The sequence below is a fragment of the Rutilus rutilus genome, assembly GCF_951802725.1.
Source record: "Rutilus rutilus genome assembly, chromosome: 25".
Taxonomy (NCBI): Eukaryota; Metazoa; Chordata; class Actinopteri; order Cypriniformes; family Leuciscidae; genus Rutilus; species Rutilus rutilus.
Window position 1 is genome coordinate 14,658,552 of NC_140229.1, and position 20,181 is coordinate 14,678,732.

The following is a 20,181-nucleotide window of genomic DNA, read 5'->3' on the forward strand; positions in this document are numbered from 1 at the left end:
TGAACTGGACGAAAATGAATGAAAGTGAACAAAATGAATGTGCGAATGAGGCGAATTAGCGTCTACCACGCCGCGCTAAACGCCTCATTCGCGCCGCAGGACCTCCAGACGCGCGTAAACGCGTCTTTGCATTGACTTAACATTGAAATCACTCGCGCCAGACGCTCTACGCAGCTTCACACACTACAGCGGCAAAACTCAGCTCGGTGCCGCTGGCAACGCTGTAACGTCTCCGCTTTGGGGTGTGTCTGTTACGAGTGTGTTTAATCTAAGTTTTTTTCAACACACGGACAGTATAATCATCATGAACGCGGTTACATTTAGAAATAGACAAGCTTTGTTTCCAAATGCACCAAGCAAAGATCCTTTCAATTTTATAAACCCAGCCAATATAATAACAATAAACACATCCAAAATAAAATCTTTAACATATATATAACAACTGCAAAGCGTCTAATTTGTAAACAAAATGATTTACGCACTAAATCCAGCATAAAATCCGGCACAATTTGCATATTTTTAAACTCTCAAAACAGACGTCACATCCCAAACCTCACAGCAATTGGCTGCTGACCGCGTTTTTCGCTTGATATTTGCATAAAGTCGAGAACTGCCCAACCTTTTGACGCTCTCGGACGCTCTCAACGCTTTCTCTGGTCCGCTGTCAATTCCAAAATGCACTGCTGAGCGTGAAGCTCGACTTCCATAGGAATGAATTGAAAACGCTCGCTCCTTGCCAGTGGACACGCACCGTTCGGCGAGCCTGGCGAGGACACTAGTGGTGCGTCTCAGCATAGCTTTCTAGGTAGGTATTTAAACAACATAAACGTGAACCAGTTACCATGAATATTTTTGGACGTAAAAAAAAAAAATCGATATTGTGTTTTTGAAAATCGATACAGTATTGCAAAATAAAATATCGCGATACTCATGTGTATCGATTTTTTCTTACACCCCTAATATACACAGTACTAGCCGTTCATCCATTTTGATTTCCGTGCTTGTTTGGATCCCCCGATTCTATTGGCCGCGCTGGTAATCGTCACAGAGCGCAGCGGCAAAAGTTGAACTATTTTGAACTTTGACCGCGGCGTGTGCGTGAGCTCGCCAATGATGCGCACCGCTGCGCTTGCGCTTTGGTCGACGCAGCAACAAAACGTCCTTGCGCGGCGCAAGCCATTGAGATGAATGGGTTTTATAGCGCCGCGCATACCGCGTCCTGTGTGAAAGGCCCATCAGCCATGTTCTTCATGTACCGGCCTTTTGACAGCTTCGGCTGAAGTTTTCCTTGTGTTAATTGTCGTGTAATAACTTCTGTATGACCTGGCAATAAACATTTTTGTAAGTATGTCTATAATGTGATTGTCTAAACTGATTTTATTTCGGGTGCGGGTCGGGTGTCGGTTCTATTTTAAGCGGGTCGGGTGCAGATTTTAATTAGTGCTGCTGTTGGGAAACGGGTCGGGTGCTGTTTTAAGCACTGCGGGTACGGGCGGGTGCGGATTTACAAAATCGGACCCGTGCAGGACTCTGGTGTACACATAAATCTCTGACCCATCGTCGTCTTCTTCGTTGAATATCTGTCGCTCTACATACGTCATCTGGTATAATTGAAACGATTGGCTATGAGCTACGTACAGGCACATTTGATAGACATTTGTAGCGCCCAATAAACGGCTCTGGGCATTCGTAAACCACGCCTCAAATACGAGAAAATGAACATGTAGTTCCCAGACCACGTCTCAAAGAGAAAGTGGTCTGACGTTAGCCAGGCTAGTAATATTGTAAAATTTGATTACAATTTAATATAATTTTAAATAACTGTTTAAGAAATGTTTTTATTAATGTTGAAAACAGTTGTGCTGCTTAATTTTATAAAAACTTAAAAAAATGTATTCAGGATAAATAGAAAGTTTAGAAGGATAGTATATATTCAAAATATAAATATTTTGTGACAATGTAAAAGTCTTTGCTGCCATATTGATCAATTTAACGCGTCGACAGACAGACAGACAGACAGACAGACAGACAGACAGACAGACAGACAGATAGATAGATAGATAGATAGATAGATAGATAGATAGATATTTAACATTAATATTGTATTTTCTCTTGACCTGTAAAAAATATCAACTATAATGCAACCATGGTAAATATTCAAAATCAATAAAAAAATTAAATTAACCAAGATAAACTACTATACCACCTAACAGCATGAGCACTGGTCCACTATCCACATCTGAGCATTAAAGTTAGTATTGATTTAGTCTGGAGCTACACAGGTGGTTCACTAATGAAGAGGCAGTCTTTATGCCCCGAGGCTTCAACACCACTGATTTAGTACTGACAGATTTATGTGAGCAATAATACCTGTGTGTACATTCCACACAATAAATGGCAGAACAGGAAACAGCACAAAGCATTTTTTTTCAGACAGCTGGCTCTGTGATGCTGCTGATACTGCTGACTGAGAACACCATTTTAGCTCAGCGTGCGGCAGTTCTTGATGATCTACAAGGTTTGGGGTGCATCTTTATGCTGCGTTCTGAAATCGGCACCCCTGAAAGCTAATGCACGAGGGGGTTATTTAGTGTATTTAATGTGAATGCAAAGCTCATTGACATTCAGAGCATGCTGTGTTGTGTGCTAATGTTTGAGTTTCTCTAGACATAAACATTTGCTAGTCTCAAACTATGAACATCTGTCAGACAGAAGCACATGCTGTCAAGGCATTAATTTCAAACTACAGACAGGTGCCTCTGTAGATGTACTTCCGTCAAACAGACATGTACTTCTTATATTCTCCACCTCTACTCAGGGCTACACTGTTATACAAACAATGTTGAGCAGAAAGCATCATGTCAAGCATTAATCTTTAGTTTTTGGACATCTCAGCCTCAGGCGGCGCGCAGCACACGTACAGACCTCTCGCTGTCCATTCAATGACCGTCCGATGCGCATTGCACACAAAACTAGTAAGCAGCACAGCTGTTTTCTTGAGCAGCAAATCAGCATATTAGAATGATTTCTGAAGGATCATGTGACACTGAAGACTGGAGTAATGATGCTTAAAATTCAGCTTTGCATCACATTAAAATTGCATTTTAAAATATATTAAAATAGAAAAAATTGGAATTATGTCACAATATTACAGTTTTTGATCACTGATTTGATTATATAAAGTCAGCCTTGGTGTTCATGAACATTAAAATAATCTTACACACCCTGAACTTTTGTATATGAGCATTTCTATGCATTTTAGAGCATTATTATACATATTTATTATATTATATTGAGAGGGCTATTAGTATTCCAATTCATCACAATGGCAGTTGCTCAGGTGGTGAACACAATTAGGAATCTGTCATCTTTGCTCACACAACCGTTTTCAGCCAATCCCCAGAGCTGTAAATAACGTCAAGCTCAAGTTATTTTCAATGGCTTAAAAAAAAACTATAATATAATATAATATAATATAATATAATATAATATAATATAATATAATATAATATAATATAATATATAGCTCTTTTAAAAAAAAAGAGCTATGAAAATACACACAATAAATTGACGTCTCTACGATATGCATGTGCTATCTGGGATATAATATAATATAATATACAGTACAATTCAAAGGTTTGGGGTCTGTAAGATTTTTTTTAAATGTTTTTAAAAGATGTCTGTTCTTCTCATTGTTGCTGCTGACCACACTTGCATTCATTTCCCTGTGCAAGTATATTTTTTGTAGTAAATTCTCAATTTCAGAAACCTATGATTGGTTATTTTACAAATACTGTAAATCAAGTGGTCTCTTTCTGTTTAAGTAGCCAGATTATCCTGCAGTCTGTCTATGTTCGACTATTTCCACTAGTTTTTGCTGTACTCTTTATCCCTGCAGCAGAACATCTCTTCAGTTTTAATCTGCAGTGAGCTCAGTCGCTGTCGGCCAAATAACACTGAGCTCATTTGTTTTGATGCAGTTCATTAGCTCTCAGAGAGAGACAGAAGTACGGAGTGGAACTTCCAAACTCAGTCCACCCGACCCAACAAACGAATGAAAAAGCAACACTATTTAAAAAAACCAAAAAAAAAACCAAGAGCTAAACTACTTTCAAGCAACTGGAAAGATTATAGTTCATTCGCAAGATTTAGTAACTTCCCAACGCGGTTTATCTCATACACAGGCAGCGTCAAACCAGTTCTCATGTTTAGCACACATACACACAACTGAGAGAGAGTAATTGAGTTTTGGACTGAATTTTCAGCTGTAGTTTTGACCTTCTTTCCTCGCTCGTTGAGATCTTCTCTCCAGCATTCGGAGATAAAATCATCCGTGCATTGCCTGAGGGAGTCGACCTTTGTCTGTTTACCTGCAAACTCCTGCCTCACACACACAGTCTTTTTCCTCATGGTGTCTGGTATTTGGGGGAAGGTGTTCTGCTTTACTCTGCTGGAGAGATGTTTATCTCTCCATCTGCAGTTAACCACTCCACATAAATCTAAATCACACAGCAAATATTTCACAGACTGGATCTGAAACCTTGATAAACAGAAAAATAAAAACAGAAATGATACACAACCTACTTGAGCAGCCCAACTAGGGCCACCAGATCAATAATTCATGCTTAAGTATGTGCGAGTATGTGTTCACGAGAGAGAAATAGAGAGACTAAGGAGAACAGGATGATACAGATTTAGGGGTTATGTAGAATTTCATTTTTTACTATTCACAGACAGAATTTCAAATAGAAAGAATGTAGAAAAACAACCCTCTTCACACACACAGACATAGAAAGACCGTTGTGGCATTGCTGTTTTTCAGCATCTCTTACACGAATGTCGCATTTTTGAAAAAAAGTTTAAAAAAAGAATGAATGAATTTGAAATGATCACGATGCTAAGCCAATGAAGCAATGCTCTAAAATTATTCTAAAATAGAAAGCATGTACACATACACAACCGTTCTAAAGTTTGCGGTCAGTAAGATTATTTTAATGTTTAAAAAAAGAAGTCTCTTATGTTCACCAAGGCTGCATTTATTTGATCAAAAAGACAGGAAAAACATTACTGTTGTGAAATAGTATTACAATTCAAAAGAACTGTTGTCTATTTTAACAAACTGCATTTTCAGCATCATTACTCCAGTCTTAGTGTCACATGATCCTTCAAAAATCATAATAATATGCTGATTTGCTGCTCAATAAACATTTCTTATCATTATCAATTTTGAAAACTTAATATTTTTTGTGGAAACCATAACTTTTTCAGGATTCTTTGATTAATTTAAAGTTCAAAAGAACAGAATTTTTTTTTTTATATAAATCTTTTGTAACCTTAGAAATGTCTTTACTGTCACTTTTGATCAATTTACTGCAACCTTGCTGAATAAAAGTCATTTAAAAAAATGTTTGTGTGAAATAGTCATTTCATTTTACTATTTTAAAAGTCTTGAACTATTTCTATCGATACTTTTCATTACAGAATAGAGTATAAATGAACATTTTTTTTGACTGTTGATTTTGAACTATTTTAATTTGTTGTAATGCAAAGAAACATGTGACACTGCTTTATAATTTGACTAAAATTTGGTATTTTAGAGGGAAGAATAATGTTGCTGTAATATGCTTATGATGTCTTATAATACTGTAGCTCACTTGGATTTGAGCTCTCATCTTGAGAGAGCAGGAATACAGTATATTGTCCACAGAATTGTATCTTTCACAGCTCATGTACTGGATTAAGTAAAGACAATTCATTATAGTTACACTTATCTTATAATAAATGTTTAAAGCCTTTAGGGGCCTTGTAACCTCTACGTTAAGCTTAAATAATCACAATAGGCTGAAAAGATACACTCATTTGCAGCTCTATCCCTGAATTTAAGGAGTGTTTTGCTATTGCAAGCTGCTGATTGATTTTTTGGTGGTTTTAGCCCAGATTTACTGATAACAGCCTCAGACAGAGGCAGATATGATCTAATACCCTTAGGATATTGTACCACAGACAAGAGGATTGCCCCAGAAAAAAAAAACTTTAGTAGCTTGAGGTGTACTGTTTGTGTGTGAGAAAGAGAGGTAGATAAAGACATGCCAAAACAAAGCGTACACGGCCCCTTTCTTAAACGCACGCACACACTATTTACGCTTTAATTAACACTATTTGTCAGATGCCGAATGCAACACGCTTAGCTGAACTTAACTTGATGAAAGCTTTCACCTTCGTGTCACATGGGAATTACCACTAATCCACGTTCAGCGTCGAGCAGCACGGGGATTCAGACACACAGCGTTATATACACGAATGTTAATGTATAGTTTCCTAGTCATAGTGAGCCAAAGGATGAACTCTATCCCTTCCAGCTCTCTCCTGAGTATAATTTCACGCTTTCTGTCTTAGGTGGGCTAAGCCAGCGGCTCCTATTTTCCTCAGCAAACTTTTGAGAGGTGCCATAATAACAGCAAAACAGAGATAAAAGGACATAAATCTGTTCGCTTTCCACCGAAAAATAATTAATTCTCTTGCTTTGAGGAAAGAAGGCTTTAGAATAACTCAACTTTATCTGTGATTTCAGGCCTCATAACGCTGGAGGAGAAAGAGACTCCCATGCAAACTTCAGCGTTGCCCATTTACATGTGCACTGTGTCTATTCTGGGTTCATCCGCTGGCTGCCGTATGCACACGAGACAAAATTTCTGTCGCAATACAAGGCTTTGGAGATATCACTGTGTGTTGAACTAACAAATACATATCTGTCTGAGCATGATATGGACTGTGAATAGCTCTAATTTGTATGGTTCACAGACTGAATTGTAAGTCTGCCTCATCATTTTTATTTTTTATTAAAAGAAAATACTTTACATTTATTTTTAATTTGGTACTTTTGGCACTTTTTATTGATAAAAAAAAGAAAGAGAGAGAGAGAGAGAAATAATGAGGGGAAAAAACTGGAAACAGGAAATGATGCGAGCCAGACTCAAACTCAAATTTCCCACATGAGCACCACAGCTCAAGAGCATGTGTGCTGACCACTAAGCCACGGCTCCCACTTATTCAGCCCACTTTTGACTCAGATGCACGTTTGTAACTTACTTTGTTCAGGTCACGTGTATACTAGTGGTGCACGATATATCGGCCGCCGATATAATATCGGCCGATATGGTCATTTTTTTACACATCGGTATCGTTCCGATGTCAAAATATGGCCGATGTGAACAGGCCGATATTTAACGTGTGAAGCTGAAGAGGTTGATGTGAGAGAAATACACATTTCATACAGATGACATAAGCAGAGAACAGTCTGTTTTCTTTCATTTTGAATTGTTCTGTTTAAAAATAGAAGTTTCAAGCTTTCTATATATGTCTCAGGTCTGTGAGGCAGGTAGGTTTCGGTTCATTTATGAGACGCGCTCCAGGTTCACGCGCCGTCGCCTCTGTCCTGATTAAATATTTTCTAGTATATTTACTTTTTATTTATTAAATCCAATTCAATTCGTTGATGAAACATTGATCAAAATTAAGATACAATTAGGTTTCGGTTCATTTATGAGACGCGCTCCAGGTTCACGCGCCGTCGCCTCTGTCCTGATTAAATATTTTCTAGTATATATACTTTTTATTTATTAAATCCAATGCAATTCGTTGATGAAACATTGATCAAAATTAAGATACAATTAATACAAAACGAAATTAAATTTAAAGACAGGCTTTGTGCTTTCTGCTTGAGGTCTCTGTGAAAGTTTTAAAGCAGTTTTTAAGTGCCGAGAGCGCTCACGTCCGTAACATTGTTAATGCAGTCCAGTGCGACTTATGTTTTTTTCCTCCTCATGACACATTTTTGACTGATCGTTTTTTGACTCGTAGATATTTGAATATATTGCTTGATATATGATACCCATTCGAATTTGATTTTTCTCAAAAGTGACAGCGCGTGTGATTTGTGGATTCTGATAAGCGCGAGTGGAGAAACAGGCGTTTATTTATTCATTCTCAGTGTTGAGAAACGTAGCCTTCATGTGTTATTGTGTTAATAATAACTAAAGTAGCCTACCTAATTATGTTACATATTTAGTTTGTATGAAAACTATCGCGTTCGTTACTTATGGATTAAAAAAGTAGGCAACCGGTGCTGCGCGAGCTCTCTCTCACAAACACGGACGCGCGCACATAGAGAGAGAAGATAATTGTAAAATGAAAACGGGCTAAGTTTAAATTTTGTTCTTGCTTGTTTGTTTTCTTCTGTCAAAATGTCAGAAAGCATTTTGTATTATCCATCCGTGTTTTTAAAATTCGTTAAATGACGGACGTTTTACTGTTAACACAGCCCATATGTCGGATTCGTCTTATAGCCTACTTGTTATTATTTTTAGAATAAGTGATTCGTTATGCTATTATTGGACTCCTGTCTATTCATTGTCAACTGTTTTCTATAAATATGTTTGTATTGGCTAACATTTATTCAGCTGCGTGTCCTGTTTAAAATGTGCAATGTTCAAACGCAAAGACAGTCACAAGAAGCCCTTTTCCCTGTGGTATTTTTTAGAATAATATTTGGATATTGGAATAATAAATGAAGTAGCCTATCTTAATTGTACACATGTTCCTGTTTTTTTGTTTGTTTTTTTTTTACTGTTTTCTAAGGGTTTCTTAATTTTATACAAGTTGACCAGCACACATTATATGCAATGCAATGTGTGTATGTGTGACATATTTTGCACACAGGTAAAGGTGCCCAATATCAGTCATTTCTAAAGTAAAAAAAATGTGTTTTGGAAAATAGCTCTTTATTTGATAATCATTAAAATTTGTTTTCTATACAGAGATATCGACATCGGTAAATATCGGTATCGGCCATAACAGCAATATTAATATCGGTTATCGGTATCGGCCACAATTTTCACATCGGTGCATCCCTAGTGTATACATCATCAAACTGTCAATATTAGAATCAATACTTCCTGGAGAGAAAATGTCCTGTTCCTTTAAATCATACAAAAGCAAACAAGTACTTACCGTCGTCCTGGTCCGGCAGTATGAGGATTTTCACAGTGGGGTATTCTGGTCCCAGATGGCCTCCCATAGGCATACTGAGGGTCACGTTGAAGCTCTCCTCGCCCTCATACAGTGAGTCGTCAATGATCACCACACGACAATGCTTCTCTGTCTCATCCTTATCAAAGCGCAGAATGCTGGCCTGCTCCTCTGGACGGGAGATGTAGTCAGAGTAGGACAGAACAGAAGTGGGGACGGTTCCTGTGGCAGAGCCTGCAGCAGGCACAGAAAGGACACATGCTGGGAATTCATTCAAAGCCACATAAGACACATCTGAAGAAATGTTGCAAGTATGAATCTTTAAAGGGATAGTTTACCCAAAAATAACAATGAAAGTTTTCAAAAATGACTGTCATTCTTTACTCACCATTGCAAACCAATGGACACAAAAGTAGAAACACACAAAAACGAATGTTGTTTTAGAATGAATGACACAGACAAAACCATTTCAACACAAAGAAAGGCTAGAGACAAGACTTCTGAAGACAGGAAAAATCTTAGTGAATGATGACTAATATTTGGTCTGTTGGAAAAAGCTATTGAATAACTTCAAAAGACTTTTCATCCGTTTATCCCATCCAAGGTTCTTTGAAAAATATTTACTTTTGTGTTCCACAGACAAAATGTTCCTTTTTGGTTGAACTATACCACTTCTTCAACAAATTAAGAAAACAAGAATATTGCTCAGGTCAAGCGTTGTGAATCATCAATTATTTACAGTTTTTGTAGCCCCTAAGATTTTAAATAATACTAAACATTCAATAAATTAAATGAATTTTTCAACCAAGCTGTTGCCATATTTTATAATAATTTGTATAAGATCTTGTAGAGGCTATCATTTAATAAATTTTTAATGCTACATTTTTATTTAATTTAGCATTGAATTTCTATTGAAATTTCACAAACTCCCTGCAGTTTCACCACTAACAAAAAGCATTACATGAAAATAAATAACTTAATGTAAAATGAGCAGTTTTGTATATTTTTTGTATTGAAAAATATTATATTATACAAATATGTACATATTTGTATAATATTATATTCTTATTTTACACAATTACAAGCTCCAGTTTAGTGTTTGTGCAGTACTTTTGGCCATCATAATCTGCCATTCCATTAAATATAAAGACTGTCTGATTAAAAACGAGAGCATATATAAGGTTGCGTATGCTGTGTATTGCACCTTGCTGGGTGTAACAGACCACCATCAGTTCCTCACTGACATCTCCCCTCCTGTGCACTGGGATCAGGAGTTCTCCGATATCTTCTTCCACGGCAAAGCTGGCCTGAGGAAAGAACACCGTGGACTCTGTCAAAAGAAAAAGAAGATTTGGCTCAGTATTAGGACTGCTGTTCTGTTATATCAGTCACAGAGGGATTTAGCGGCTCCCTGTCAGAAACACTATTACCGCAGGGCTTTATGACACCACAGGCGGTGGATTGATTCTTCAATATATAATTATTTCAAATCATATGGCTCTATACTGGGCGTGTAATGCACATTTTATCTTGCACAAAAGGCACATTCTGTATGAGAAAATAGATTTTTCATATTGAGCGCTTCATATTAGGTTTTTAGTGGCCTTTGGACAGCGCGGCATCGATATCTGTCTGTGCTGGCTGTGTATTGCATTGTGTTGCACTGTAAACCATCTGACTGAGTGGGAGCTTGTTCAGGCATTGCTATTTTCAAATACCGTAGGTCAGGATTGAGTCAACATATAAACAGATTTTTTTTTAATAGCACACTGAACTGATGGAGAAAAGAAAAGAAAAAACTCTAGCCAGAGACAAATCTATAGAAAAGACTAGTGAAGAGAACTAGTGAAAGCCTTTTTGAAACAGAGGCGCACAGGGACCAATAGTAATAAAAAAAAGAAGATCCCTCTTTGCATGGCCTGTCATGCCCCAGATCCTTCTATGCAATTATACATGATCCTTTGCAAACATTTCCAATGAAGTCTACAAGTGGTCTTTTGTCACCGAGGGAGAGTGGAGGTGAAAAATAGAGCAACTAGCTGTACAAGTAATAGGTAAAATGGAGGGAAAGAGAGTGAAGAAAACAACACATTTAGACAGATGCATTTTCAGTGACAGCTTTGAATGATAACATACAATAAATACAGTAGAATTTGGTGTACCAGGACTTTTTAAAAAATATTATATTCACAAATGTTGTGTGATAAATACTTAATGGGCTAGTTGTGAACAAATCAAATGTTTAACATTTTTACACAAATTGATACTCAACTCTGTTACTCAACTTATTATTAAAAAAAGTTTTATTTTTTATAAGCCAACTATATTTGGTCTAAAACTAGCTGACCCGAACTGAATTGCAACTTAATTTAGGCTAAATTTGTTGCAACCCGTTACGTGCAACTCTGTTACAAATTCCGACATCTTTTTTTCAAATATATTTTTTTAATTGGGTCTCTTTACTTTTCCATGTTTATTTAATGCATATGGTAACACTTTACTTGAAGGGGTGTGCATAAGACTGACATGACACCGTCATAATCATGACATGACACATGTCATAAATATGAAGGAGGTCTTATGCATGTTTATGACAACTGTCATTAAGTGTCATTCGCTCAATTATGACATTTTTAATGCAAATATGACATTGTGTGAGATGTCTTTGTTATGACAACTTGACATTACTAAGACAACACAACCTGTCATAAATATGTCCTAAACATGACATAGCAGATTAATTATCAAACTTAAGAAACCACTTAGCTTTATGGGTTAACATTTCATTAAACTGTCATGTGGTTGGTTTTGACATTGGCTGTCATGAAGCCATTATAACATTTTAATGACAAATTAAATTTGTACCACTGTACTTGAGGTCAAGAAAAACATTCATGACAGTGTTATAATGGCTTCATGACAGCCAATGTCAAAACCAACCACCTAACAGTTTAATGAAATGCTAACCCATAAAGCTAAGTGGTTTCTGAAGTTTGATAATTCATCTGCTATGTCATGTTTATGACAATTTATGTTGTCTTGGTAATGTCAAGTTGTCATGACAAAGACACTGACTGGTTATGATGTATTGGTTTATGTCAAGTTGTCATAACAAAGACATCTCAAACAATGTCATATTTGCATTAAAAATGTCATAATTGAGCGAATGACACTTAATGACAGTTGTCATAAACATGCATAAGACCTCCTTCATATTTATGACATCTACCATGTCATGATTATGAAGGTGTCATGTCAGTCTTATGCACACCCCTTCAAGTAAAGTGTTACCATGCATATCAATAGAATGCAACATCAAATCAAAGGCATTATTCTGTATTTAGACATGATAACAGGGTTGAAAAAGATTCAAACCTGTAGTTTGATCCTCTGATTGACAGGTATTTCAGAAAATGTCAATCATCTATTCTCCCCATTTGTTTAAAATGAAAAAAAAAAAAGAGAGAAAGACAATAATTACTATATTGTGTAACAATTTATCCACCCCAGATTTTTTCAGCCATATGACATTGTGAATTTCAGAACAAAATATCCTCTGCAAAACCAAAACATTGTTCTCTCTTCGGTCTCTGAGTTTTGAGCAGACTGAGTGACGGCTCTGCTGATAAAAGAATGAATCTTACAGCCCTCAAGACTCAAACACTGGCTCTAAGAAAAGAATAACAATGAGGCAAATGTATGTAGCCTCTCAGGTATAAGGCTTATGTATTAAGAGAAAATGTGTCTTACCCTCACTCACATAGGAAACACTCATGCATCAGGGGCCAAAATAATGACCTTGTTTTGTAAGGAACAAAAACAAGACCGATTAGAAAGTAAAATCCTCTACATTTATATTCAGTTCTTGGTTGAGTCCTCTGCAGATAGGCGGTCAAATTACTTTTGATTGACAGAATAGCATGGTATAGATAGGATTTATTTGAATTATGTACGTGTCAATCATAACAGATTAAAGATTAGATTACATAACTGAAAAAGTATTGCAGTACTTTTCTATACTCACTTTGAATGAACACACAAATGTATATATTGCATTAGGTTCCTTCCTTCCTTCCTTCCTTCCTTCCTTCCTTCCTTCCTTCCTTCCTTCCTTCCTTCCTTCCTTCCTTCCTTCCTTCCTTCCTTCCTTCCTTCCTTCCTTCCTTCCTTCCTTCCTTCCTTCCTTCCTTCCTTCCTTCCTTCCTTCCTTCCTTCCTTCCTTCCTTCCTTCCTTCCTTCCTTCCTTCGCCCTATCATACACATGGCGCAATGTGGCGCGACAAGTGCTTTTTGGTAGTTTCAGCCCCACGCAGTTATCCTTTTCACATCCTGCGCCGCGTGGTTTAAATAGCAAATGCATTTGGGCCCATCTGTGCGCCCATGGGCGTGCTGGTCTGAAAACGAGGTGTGTTCAGGTGCATTGTTGGAGCGTTGCTATTTTGAGGCAACTGAAATGGACTGCACAATTGACCAACTGAAACCTGTGGTGCTTATCAATTCTTATTTTTGCATCCTCATTTTCTTTCCTCACTTCTTTTCCTCGCGTCTCAGCTCCACCCCCTGTAGGATGCGAGGGAAGGCTGCAAGGAAAGAAAAGGAGGACGGAGGAATCGAAGAAAAGCTTATTTATACACTGGAATACTTGATCACTCGAGCGTCACTTCACAGTGCCATCAGCAGCGCTCAAAGGATCGGCCCTTATGTTGTTTTAGTTTGGTTATTTAAGAAATTCAGAATAAATAATCATAAAGCAAGATACGCAGTTGAAATATGTGAGATGTGTGGTTTATATAAACTGCAAAGGTAAAGTATAAATTCAAATGATTGTGACCAATGTGAAGGGGAAGGAGAATTTATACGTGCGTCACGTTTAGTTGATAAAACACTTCCGCAAAGGATACACCTGTGTATCCTCGCTCATGACTCCTCTGGAAGCCTCCTCACTCCTCAATCCTCACCTCCTGCAATTAGAGAATTTGAGATGTCATTCAAGATGGCTGAGCTTGATCGGTTTCCGGGTCATTGGATGGAGGACGGAGGAGCGAGGAAACGAGGAGGGATATTGAGAAGCACCCCAGGTCTAAAGTCAATGGTGCAGTATTTTTTTTGTTTTTGTTATTTAAAGGGCGCATTAGTAATATGCGCCTATAAGCGGGTGCACAACGCGCATACACTTTGCTTATTACACACACAGGGATGTGCAGCAGCACACAAACATGCCAGAAATGAAAAATAAAAGGATTACAATGTAAAAGATTATTATTGTGTACATAGAGATATGGTGGAATCCGGCTTGTCCCGTAGACGGTCTGCTTGCGCTCTTTAACCTTGCGCACGAGCAGATCCGTTTCCTCTCTGGACTAACTGTTTGCAAATTCCGCCATGTAATTAGCGAATCCTCCATGGCGCGAGCGCAACTGGCTTTTAAAGGGAATGGGAAATTACACTTTGGTTTATTAACACACCCATTACACATTAAGAGAATAGGGACAACCACTTTAGACCAAGCGCTGGGCGCGCCAACCATTATTCCCGTCTTTAAACTAGGGTGTGTCCGAATCCACTTTTGATAAAGTGCACTCGCTTTAGACCATGCGCTTAGATGGTTAAAATAGGGCCCTAAATCTCCTATGCAGTTTTGCTTCAGGAAAATGCATCTTGTTTTAAAGATCTATAGTTTTAATACTTATTTAGAAAAGTATTTTTTGCATTGTGGTTTGTTTGACCTTTTCAAGTCACATGATCTTCAAAACAAAAAAGTATTTCAGTAATCCAGCAGGAAAAGATAAAACCATTTTAACTTTCAACAAACCACTTCTCAACATAAGATCTAATAAAACCAGAAAGCAAAGTTGCAGTAATGCAGTAGCCTCTCCTCTTCCTTAATGGCTCTTTACGCTAATAAGCAGTGAAAGGTTCTGGCTGTAAAGTAGGAAGCTTGTCACATCACAGCCATTCCTGTCACAGATGTGACTCCAGATGCACGCTTTTGTCTGAGCCAGCGGGTCGTTGTAAGCCATCATGTGTGAACGACTCTGTGGCAACTGGGTCAGACAGGTCTCCGAAGGCCCCGTCGGAAGAAAACCACCTCCCTCTCGCATTCAAATATTAATGCCTGACCTCACACTGCCACACACGCACACAAGCTAAAAGGATAATTAACCTGAAAGGAAAAAAACTGCACATGGAGCAATAGGACCGCAGCATGCCGACCGCCCCATCCTCCCCTCCCTCTCGCCATTAAAAAGAGCAGCCAGACTCTGTCACGTCAAGCCTCCCATGGGGCATCAGCCTCAGCAAACAAACCCCACCATAAGACTGATAATTAGCTCACTGGGGAAGCAGCAGAGTTTTCTTTCTTTTTTTCTAAGGAGAAATAACTTTTGCAAAGATAGCGAGGTTTAAGTAACATTTAGATGGAAACTATCGCAGCGTTTGGGATTACAGATGAAAATTTTAATTATCCAGGGACCCTGAGGAGGCGATAAAGACAAAAACACACAGAATAAAACAATGTAAGCCTCCGGTTATTCAAGCCACACATTTAAATACGCCCGTAATTGTGAGAATAAGAGATGATGTCGTGATGATGAACAGGCAAATGATTCAGCCACGGCTCTCGGCTAAAAAAACAGACGTATTTTGTAACAAGAGCTGCTTGGAGATAAAAAAAAAAAGCTTGTGTAAAAAGTGTTTTTGATGACAGGTTTATTCACGACGGCTTTCTGATGTTATTACGCCATCTCTGTTTGGGTCCTCGCAGAGTGCATCGCCCCCTCAGAAATGACCCTTTGAAATCTGCAACTAACTTTCCAATGCGAATGGTTTAATTACAGAGTGCAGACCTGTCAAACCTTTCTCAAACACCTGTCGACAATTTACATTAATCGACGAGACGCAAGACAGAGCTGTGTGGAGAATTCGAGATGAAAAGAAGGGCCGCGGACATGCGGGGGTGCGCTGAAAGCTCGCAGGTAGGAAGAGATATCAAATGCTATGATAATTGAGGTCTACTGAAAGACAGAAAAAAGCATCTGCAATATGGAGATAATGCATGTGTTTAATCTGCAACATTGAACAAAAACAATTATAAAATAGCCTGGGATGTTTTTAGAAGCTTTGCTGTTTTATTTCTTTCGGTCTCTTGAACATCCTGCCTACCTCTGACTCACCCACTTCTTTGCTAGATGTAATGGTGGTTCAGTATATTGAGCGGCTGAAACGGAGATATTTTTGAAGAATTAAATGTGTCTGAAAAAAGAACTGATCTCAATTAATCATTGGATAAGTTTGTGTCTGAAAAGCCAATTCACATTAGATAGAATGTAATATACACTTGTGGTCACAAGTTTGGGGTCGGTAAGATTTTTTTTATGTTTTTGAAAGCCTCTTATGCTCACCAAGGCTTTATTTATTTGATCAAAAATTAAGTTTTTTAAAAAACAACTGTTTTCTATTGTAATTGTGTAAATGTGATTGCAAAGCTGAATTTTCAGCATCATTCCTTCAGTCTTCAGTGTCACATGATCCTTCAGAAATCATTCTAATGTGATGATTTGATGCTCAAGAAACATTTCTTAATATTATCAATGCTGAAAACCATAATTTTTTCGAAAATTTCTGATGAATAAAAGTTCAAAAGAACAGTGTTTATTTGAAATAGAAATCTTTTGTAATACTATAAATGTCTTTACTGTCACTTTCAATCAATTTAATGGATCCTTGCTGAATAAAAGTATTAATTTCTTAATTTTTTTTTCTTTTTTTATAAAATTACAATTATAAAATAGTTATATCCCAGCTTAATATGCAAAGACAACCATAAGTAATCCATTTTTCAAGTTTACACCTGATTTACCCAAAAAAGGTGTAAACACTGGGTCACTTTTAAAACATTGCTCTGTCTTTGTTTGAGCAGCCTGACAACAGTAGCATACTGACTCAACCAATGATGTGAGTTTAAAATAGTTATTTATTCACAATGTTACTGTTTTTACTGCATTTTTGGTCAAATAAATAAAGGTTTGGTGACCATAGAGACTTTCAAAAACATATACAATCTTAAAGTATACATTACATTTTATCTGATGCGCATTGGCTTTTCAGACACAAACTGATTATATGAGATCATTTAAAAATCTTACTGACACCTTTTGAACAGTGGTTGTAAATCACCTTAGCTCACATGGGCTTTTCATCACATTTGAATGCTTATCAGCATTTTAATTCCAGTAAAAAAAAAAAAGACCATTAACTGATCTTTTATTCATTCTAATTGGTTACCATTTGTAAAGGTTGGAGCCAGAACATAAGAACACAGTTTCTGCTCAGAATGTACCAAAATGAAAAACATTTAGATTCTAATACTTGTTTGTACTGTTCTGTAGTGCTCAGTGGTGCAGAAATAGCTTTTCAGCTGCAATAAAGTTTATAGTTCTGGTAGGTTTGAAATTTTAAACTAAATCTTAGTTTGGTCAACTTTTGTTGGACTTACCATCACCTGGATCCACGATCTCAACTGTGGCTATTGCTGGTGACTCCAAAACACTCATCACCGGCTCAGTCAGGACAATCTGGAACGTCTCGGACTGCTCGTATTTCCCATCAGAGAGAACCCTCACTCTCCATGTGGCTGTGGTCTGGCCGGGGTTAAACTGTACCTGCTTCTGAGATTTTCCCAGGAAATCCTTGCCCTTCTCGGCACTGCCATCCAGAGTACCAATCCCTAAAAACAGCACAAATTCAACAACTTTGACAAACTTTTCCTGACTTCCTATCTCCAGCCTCCAGATGTGTCACAATTCAAGACTTCGAGAATGATCTACTCAAAGAAGCTTATTCCAAAATTTATGAGCTGGGATTAGCTAAGGTCTGCATTTCCCAGATTTATAAAGATCGCGCACAACAGTGCAGAAAGATATGCACTATGTATAGAAGTTTTAAAAAGCCACATGTCTGTTGGTGTCTGATGCTTCAAGACTAAGATGTAGGAACAAAATCAAGGAACATGTTGAACTGAAGTACAGCATGTACACTCAACTTCCTCTCTACTGTAACAGAGGAATGAAGCTGTGATGGGATTCCCACACAGTGGGAAAACCTGAAGTGAACCTGCCCGGAAGCTTTTGATCTCTGATACATCAAGCAGAGACACTGTCAGGGATCCGTCTGCCAGAACCTCCCAAACAGATGTGAGGAATTAAATCACCGCAGTCTTTCAGATCAATGCTGGATGATCCTGCTCTTCAATCCATAACACTTAAGCTACAACATGACAAGAAAAGCAAAATACCGGTAGTAGAAAAAGATTGTAGATTTAGGGATCTAATTATGAATATAGATTTTTTATATATTGACCAACTAGAAACATGATAAGCATCAAAAATGTACATGCTTTGTTAGAGTTTTACACTTTATTTTCTTTGCACATTGTCATCTAAAATGCTATTTTGGTCAGCTAAATGCCATTGTAAATACAAGTAAATGTAACTCAACTATTCATGACAAAATATTGACTAAATTTAATGAATATTTGTGACTAAAAATGTATGACTACAACAAAAAGCTGTGAACAATTACCACTGATTGGAGCAGTTATTGATACACAGACATATTTTTCGCAGACTATTCTTCCATTTAGTGCAGAAATGATGGCTGATACTTTATATATTTTGAACTGGTACAACCATCCCATTAAGAAATTAGAAACATCACAAGTGAGAAGTTATTTCAATATAGATATTTCAATAGTAAATATAGGACAGGGACGATATACATATCCCCTGATTCGATACTATCACGATACTTGTGTGCCGATACGATATGCATAGTGATTTTTAAACATTGTGATTCTGCAAGTATTGTGATTTGATATTAGCCTGGAAATCCAGACCTAAATCTCTCGCGAGAACTCTGGATTACCAGGGTAATTTGATATTGCTATGTATTGAGATACTTTTTTTTTTTTTTTTGCTTTTTCAACTTTAGACCATGGAGAAAAGTTGAATGATACACTTTATATACATTAAAGTAAACATTATACATGATAGTGCAATTCATATATCAGTCGATGTCTCTCCGTCCGCCATTTTTCACTATCTCGTATCCATCAATAAGAGATATGATGTCATGTAATACTCACTGATTCAACACTTATCGCCCTCTGCTGAAATAAAAAAATAAATAAATTTACTATGAATATTATTATTATTATTATTAATTAATATTAATATATATTCTGGAATAATAATAAAAAAATCGTGATAATTAGATGAATAGATTTTTTCCCCAGCCCTAGTAAATATAAGTTATTAAAAATACAAGGACTAAAGAATTGCATTTGATTTTTTGTAATAAAATCATTTTATTTCAGTTACACTAGAGGGGCCGTGAAACTGATGTTCCTTTAAGTGACCATTAAAGTTTTTTATTTTTTTAGCTGCAGCATTCAGCTACAACTTCAGAAGGAACAAAAACCTTCAAATGTTCCACCCAACCATGTGAAAAAATCTTTCCAAGAAAGCACAGAAAGACAGAAATTGATTGAAAGATATAAGGCGAATACAATAAAAAGAGAACGAGAGCGAGAGAGTTCACTTTCAATTCCATTTCTCTAACAACAGGGGGGCCCATTCTCCCCACAACAAGCGGCATAGGACGAGAGACGTGAGGAAAAGGAGAAAAGGACAGAGGCAGGCGGGTGTGAAAAAGTAGAAAGCTCTGTTGAGGGGGGATGATGTTTGGCAGAGATCGGAGCGCCAGGCTCCAAAGAGCACAGAGAAAGAGCACTAAGACTATCACACTTTTGCTGTTACAAGGATGGTTCATCCGAAAATAGGCATAATTTTCTCTCGCTAATGTTGTTCGAAACCCGTTTGTGTTTTGTTTCTTCTGTTAGACAGTGATTTGAAGCAAGCATTCTTGCGGTCCAAAATAGTTTTATTTAATAAAACTACGGTCTGTGTGGTCTTTTCTTTTTAGACCAAAACATAAGTTTAAGAGGCTGTACGTTTCCTGAATGTATATTTGTTGCTCTAATTTTACTCTTCACTTCTTCTTCTTCTCCTGCTTTGTCTCTTCTACCTCTCCTTTCATTCTGCAAATATCTCACTTCTCACTTATCTCACTTCTTTACAAATATCTCACTTCTCACTT

General features: G+C 37.3%; 1 protein-coding gene across 2 annotated transcripts in view; it reads right to left on the reverse strand.

The window, feature by feature from the left end:
* The window catches only part of frem2a (FRAS1 related extracellular matrix 2a), a 65,358-nt gene that overhangs the window by 24,881 nt on the left and 20,296 nt on the right, over positions 1-20,181 (reverse strand). For both annotated transcript variants that reach the window (XM_084400625.1, XM_084400624.1), the window contains exons 4-6: positions 17,522-17,752; positions 10,232-10,357; positions 9,010-9,261 (exon numbers count right to left, since the gene is read on the reverse strand). In XM_084400625.1, coding sequence (XP_084256751.1) covers positions 9,010-9,261; positions 10,232-10,357; positions 17,522-17,752 — 609 coding nt within the window. The remainder of the gene's footprint in view (positions 1-9,009; positions 9,262-10,231; positions 10,358-17,521; positions 17,753-20,181) is intronic.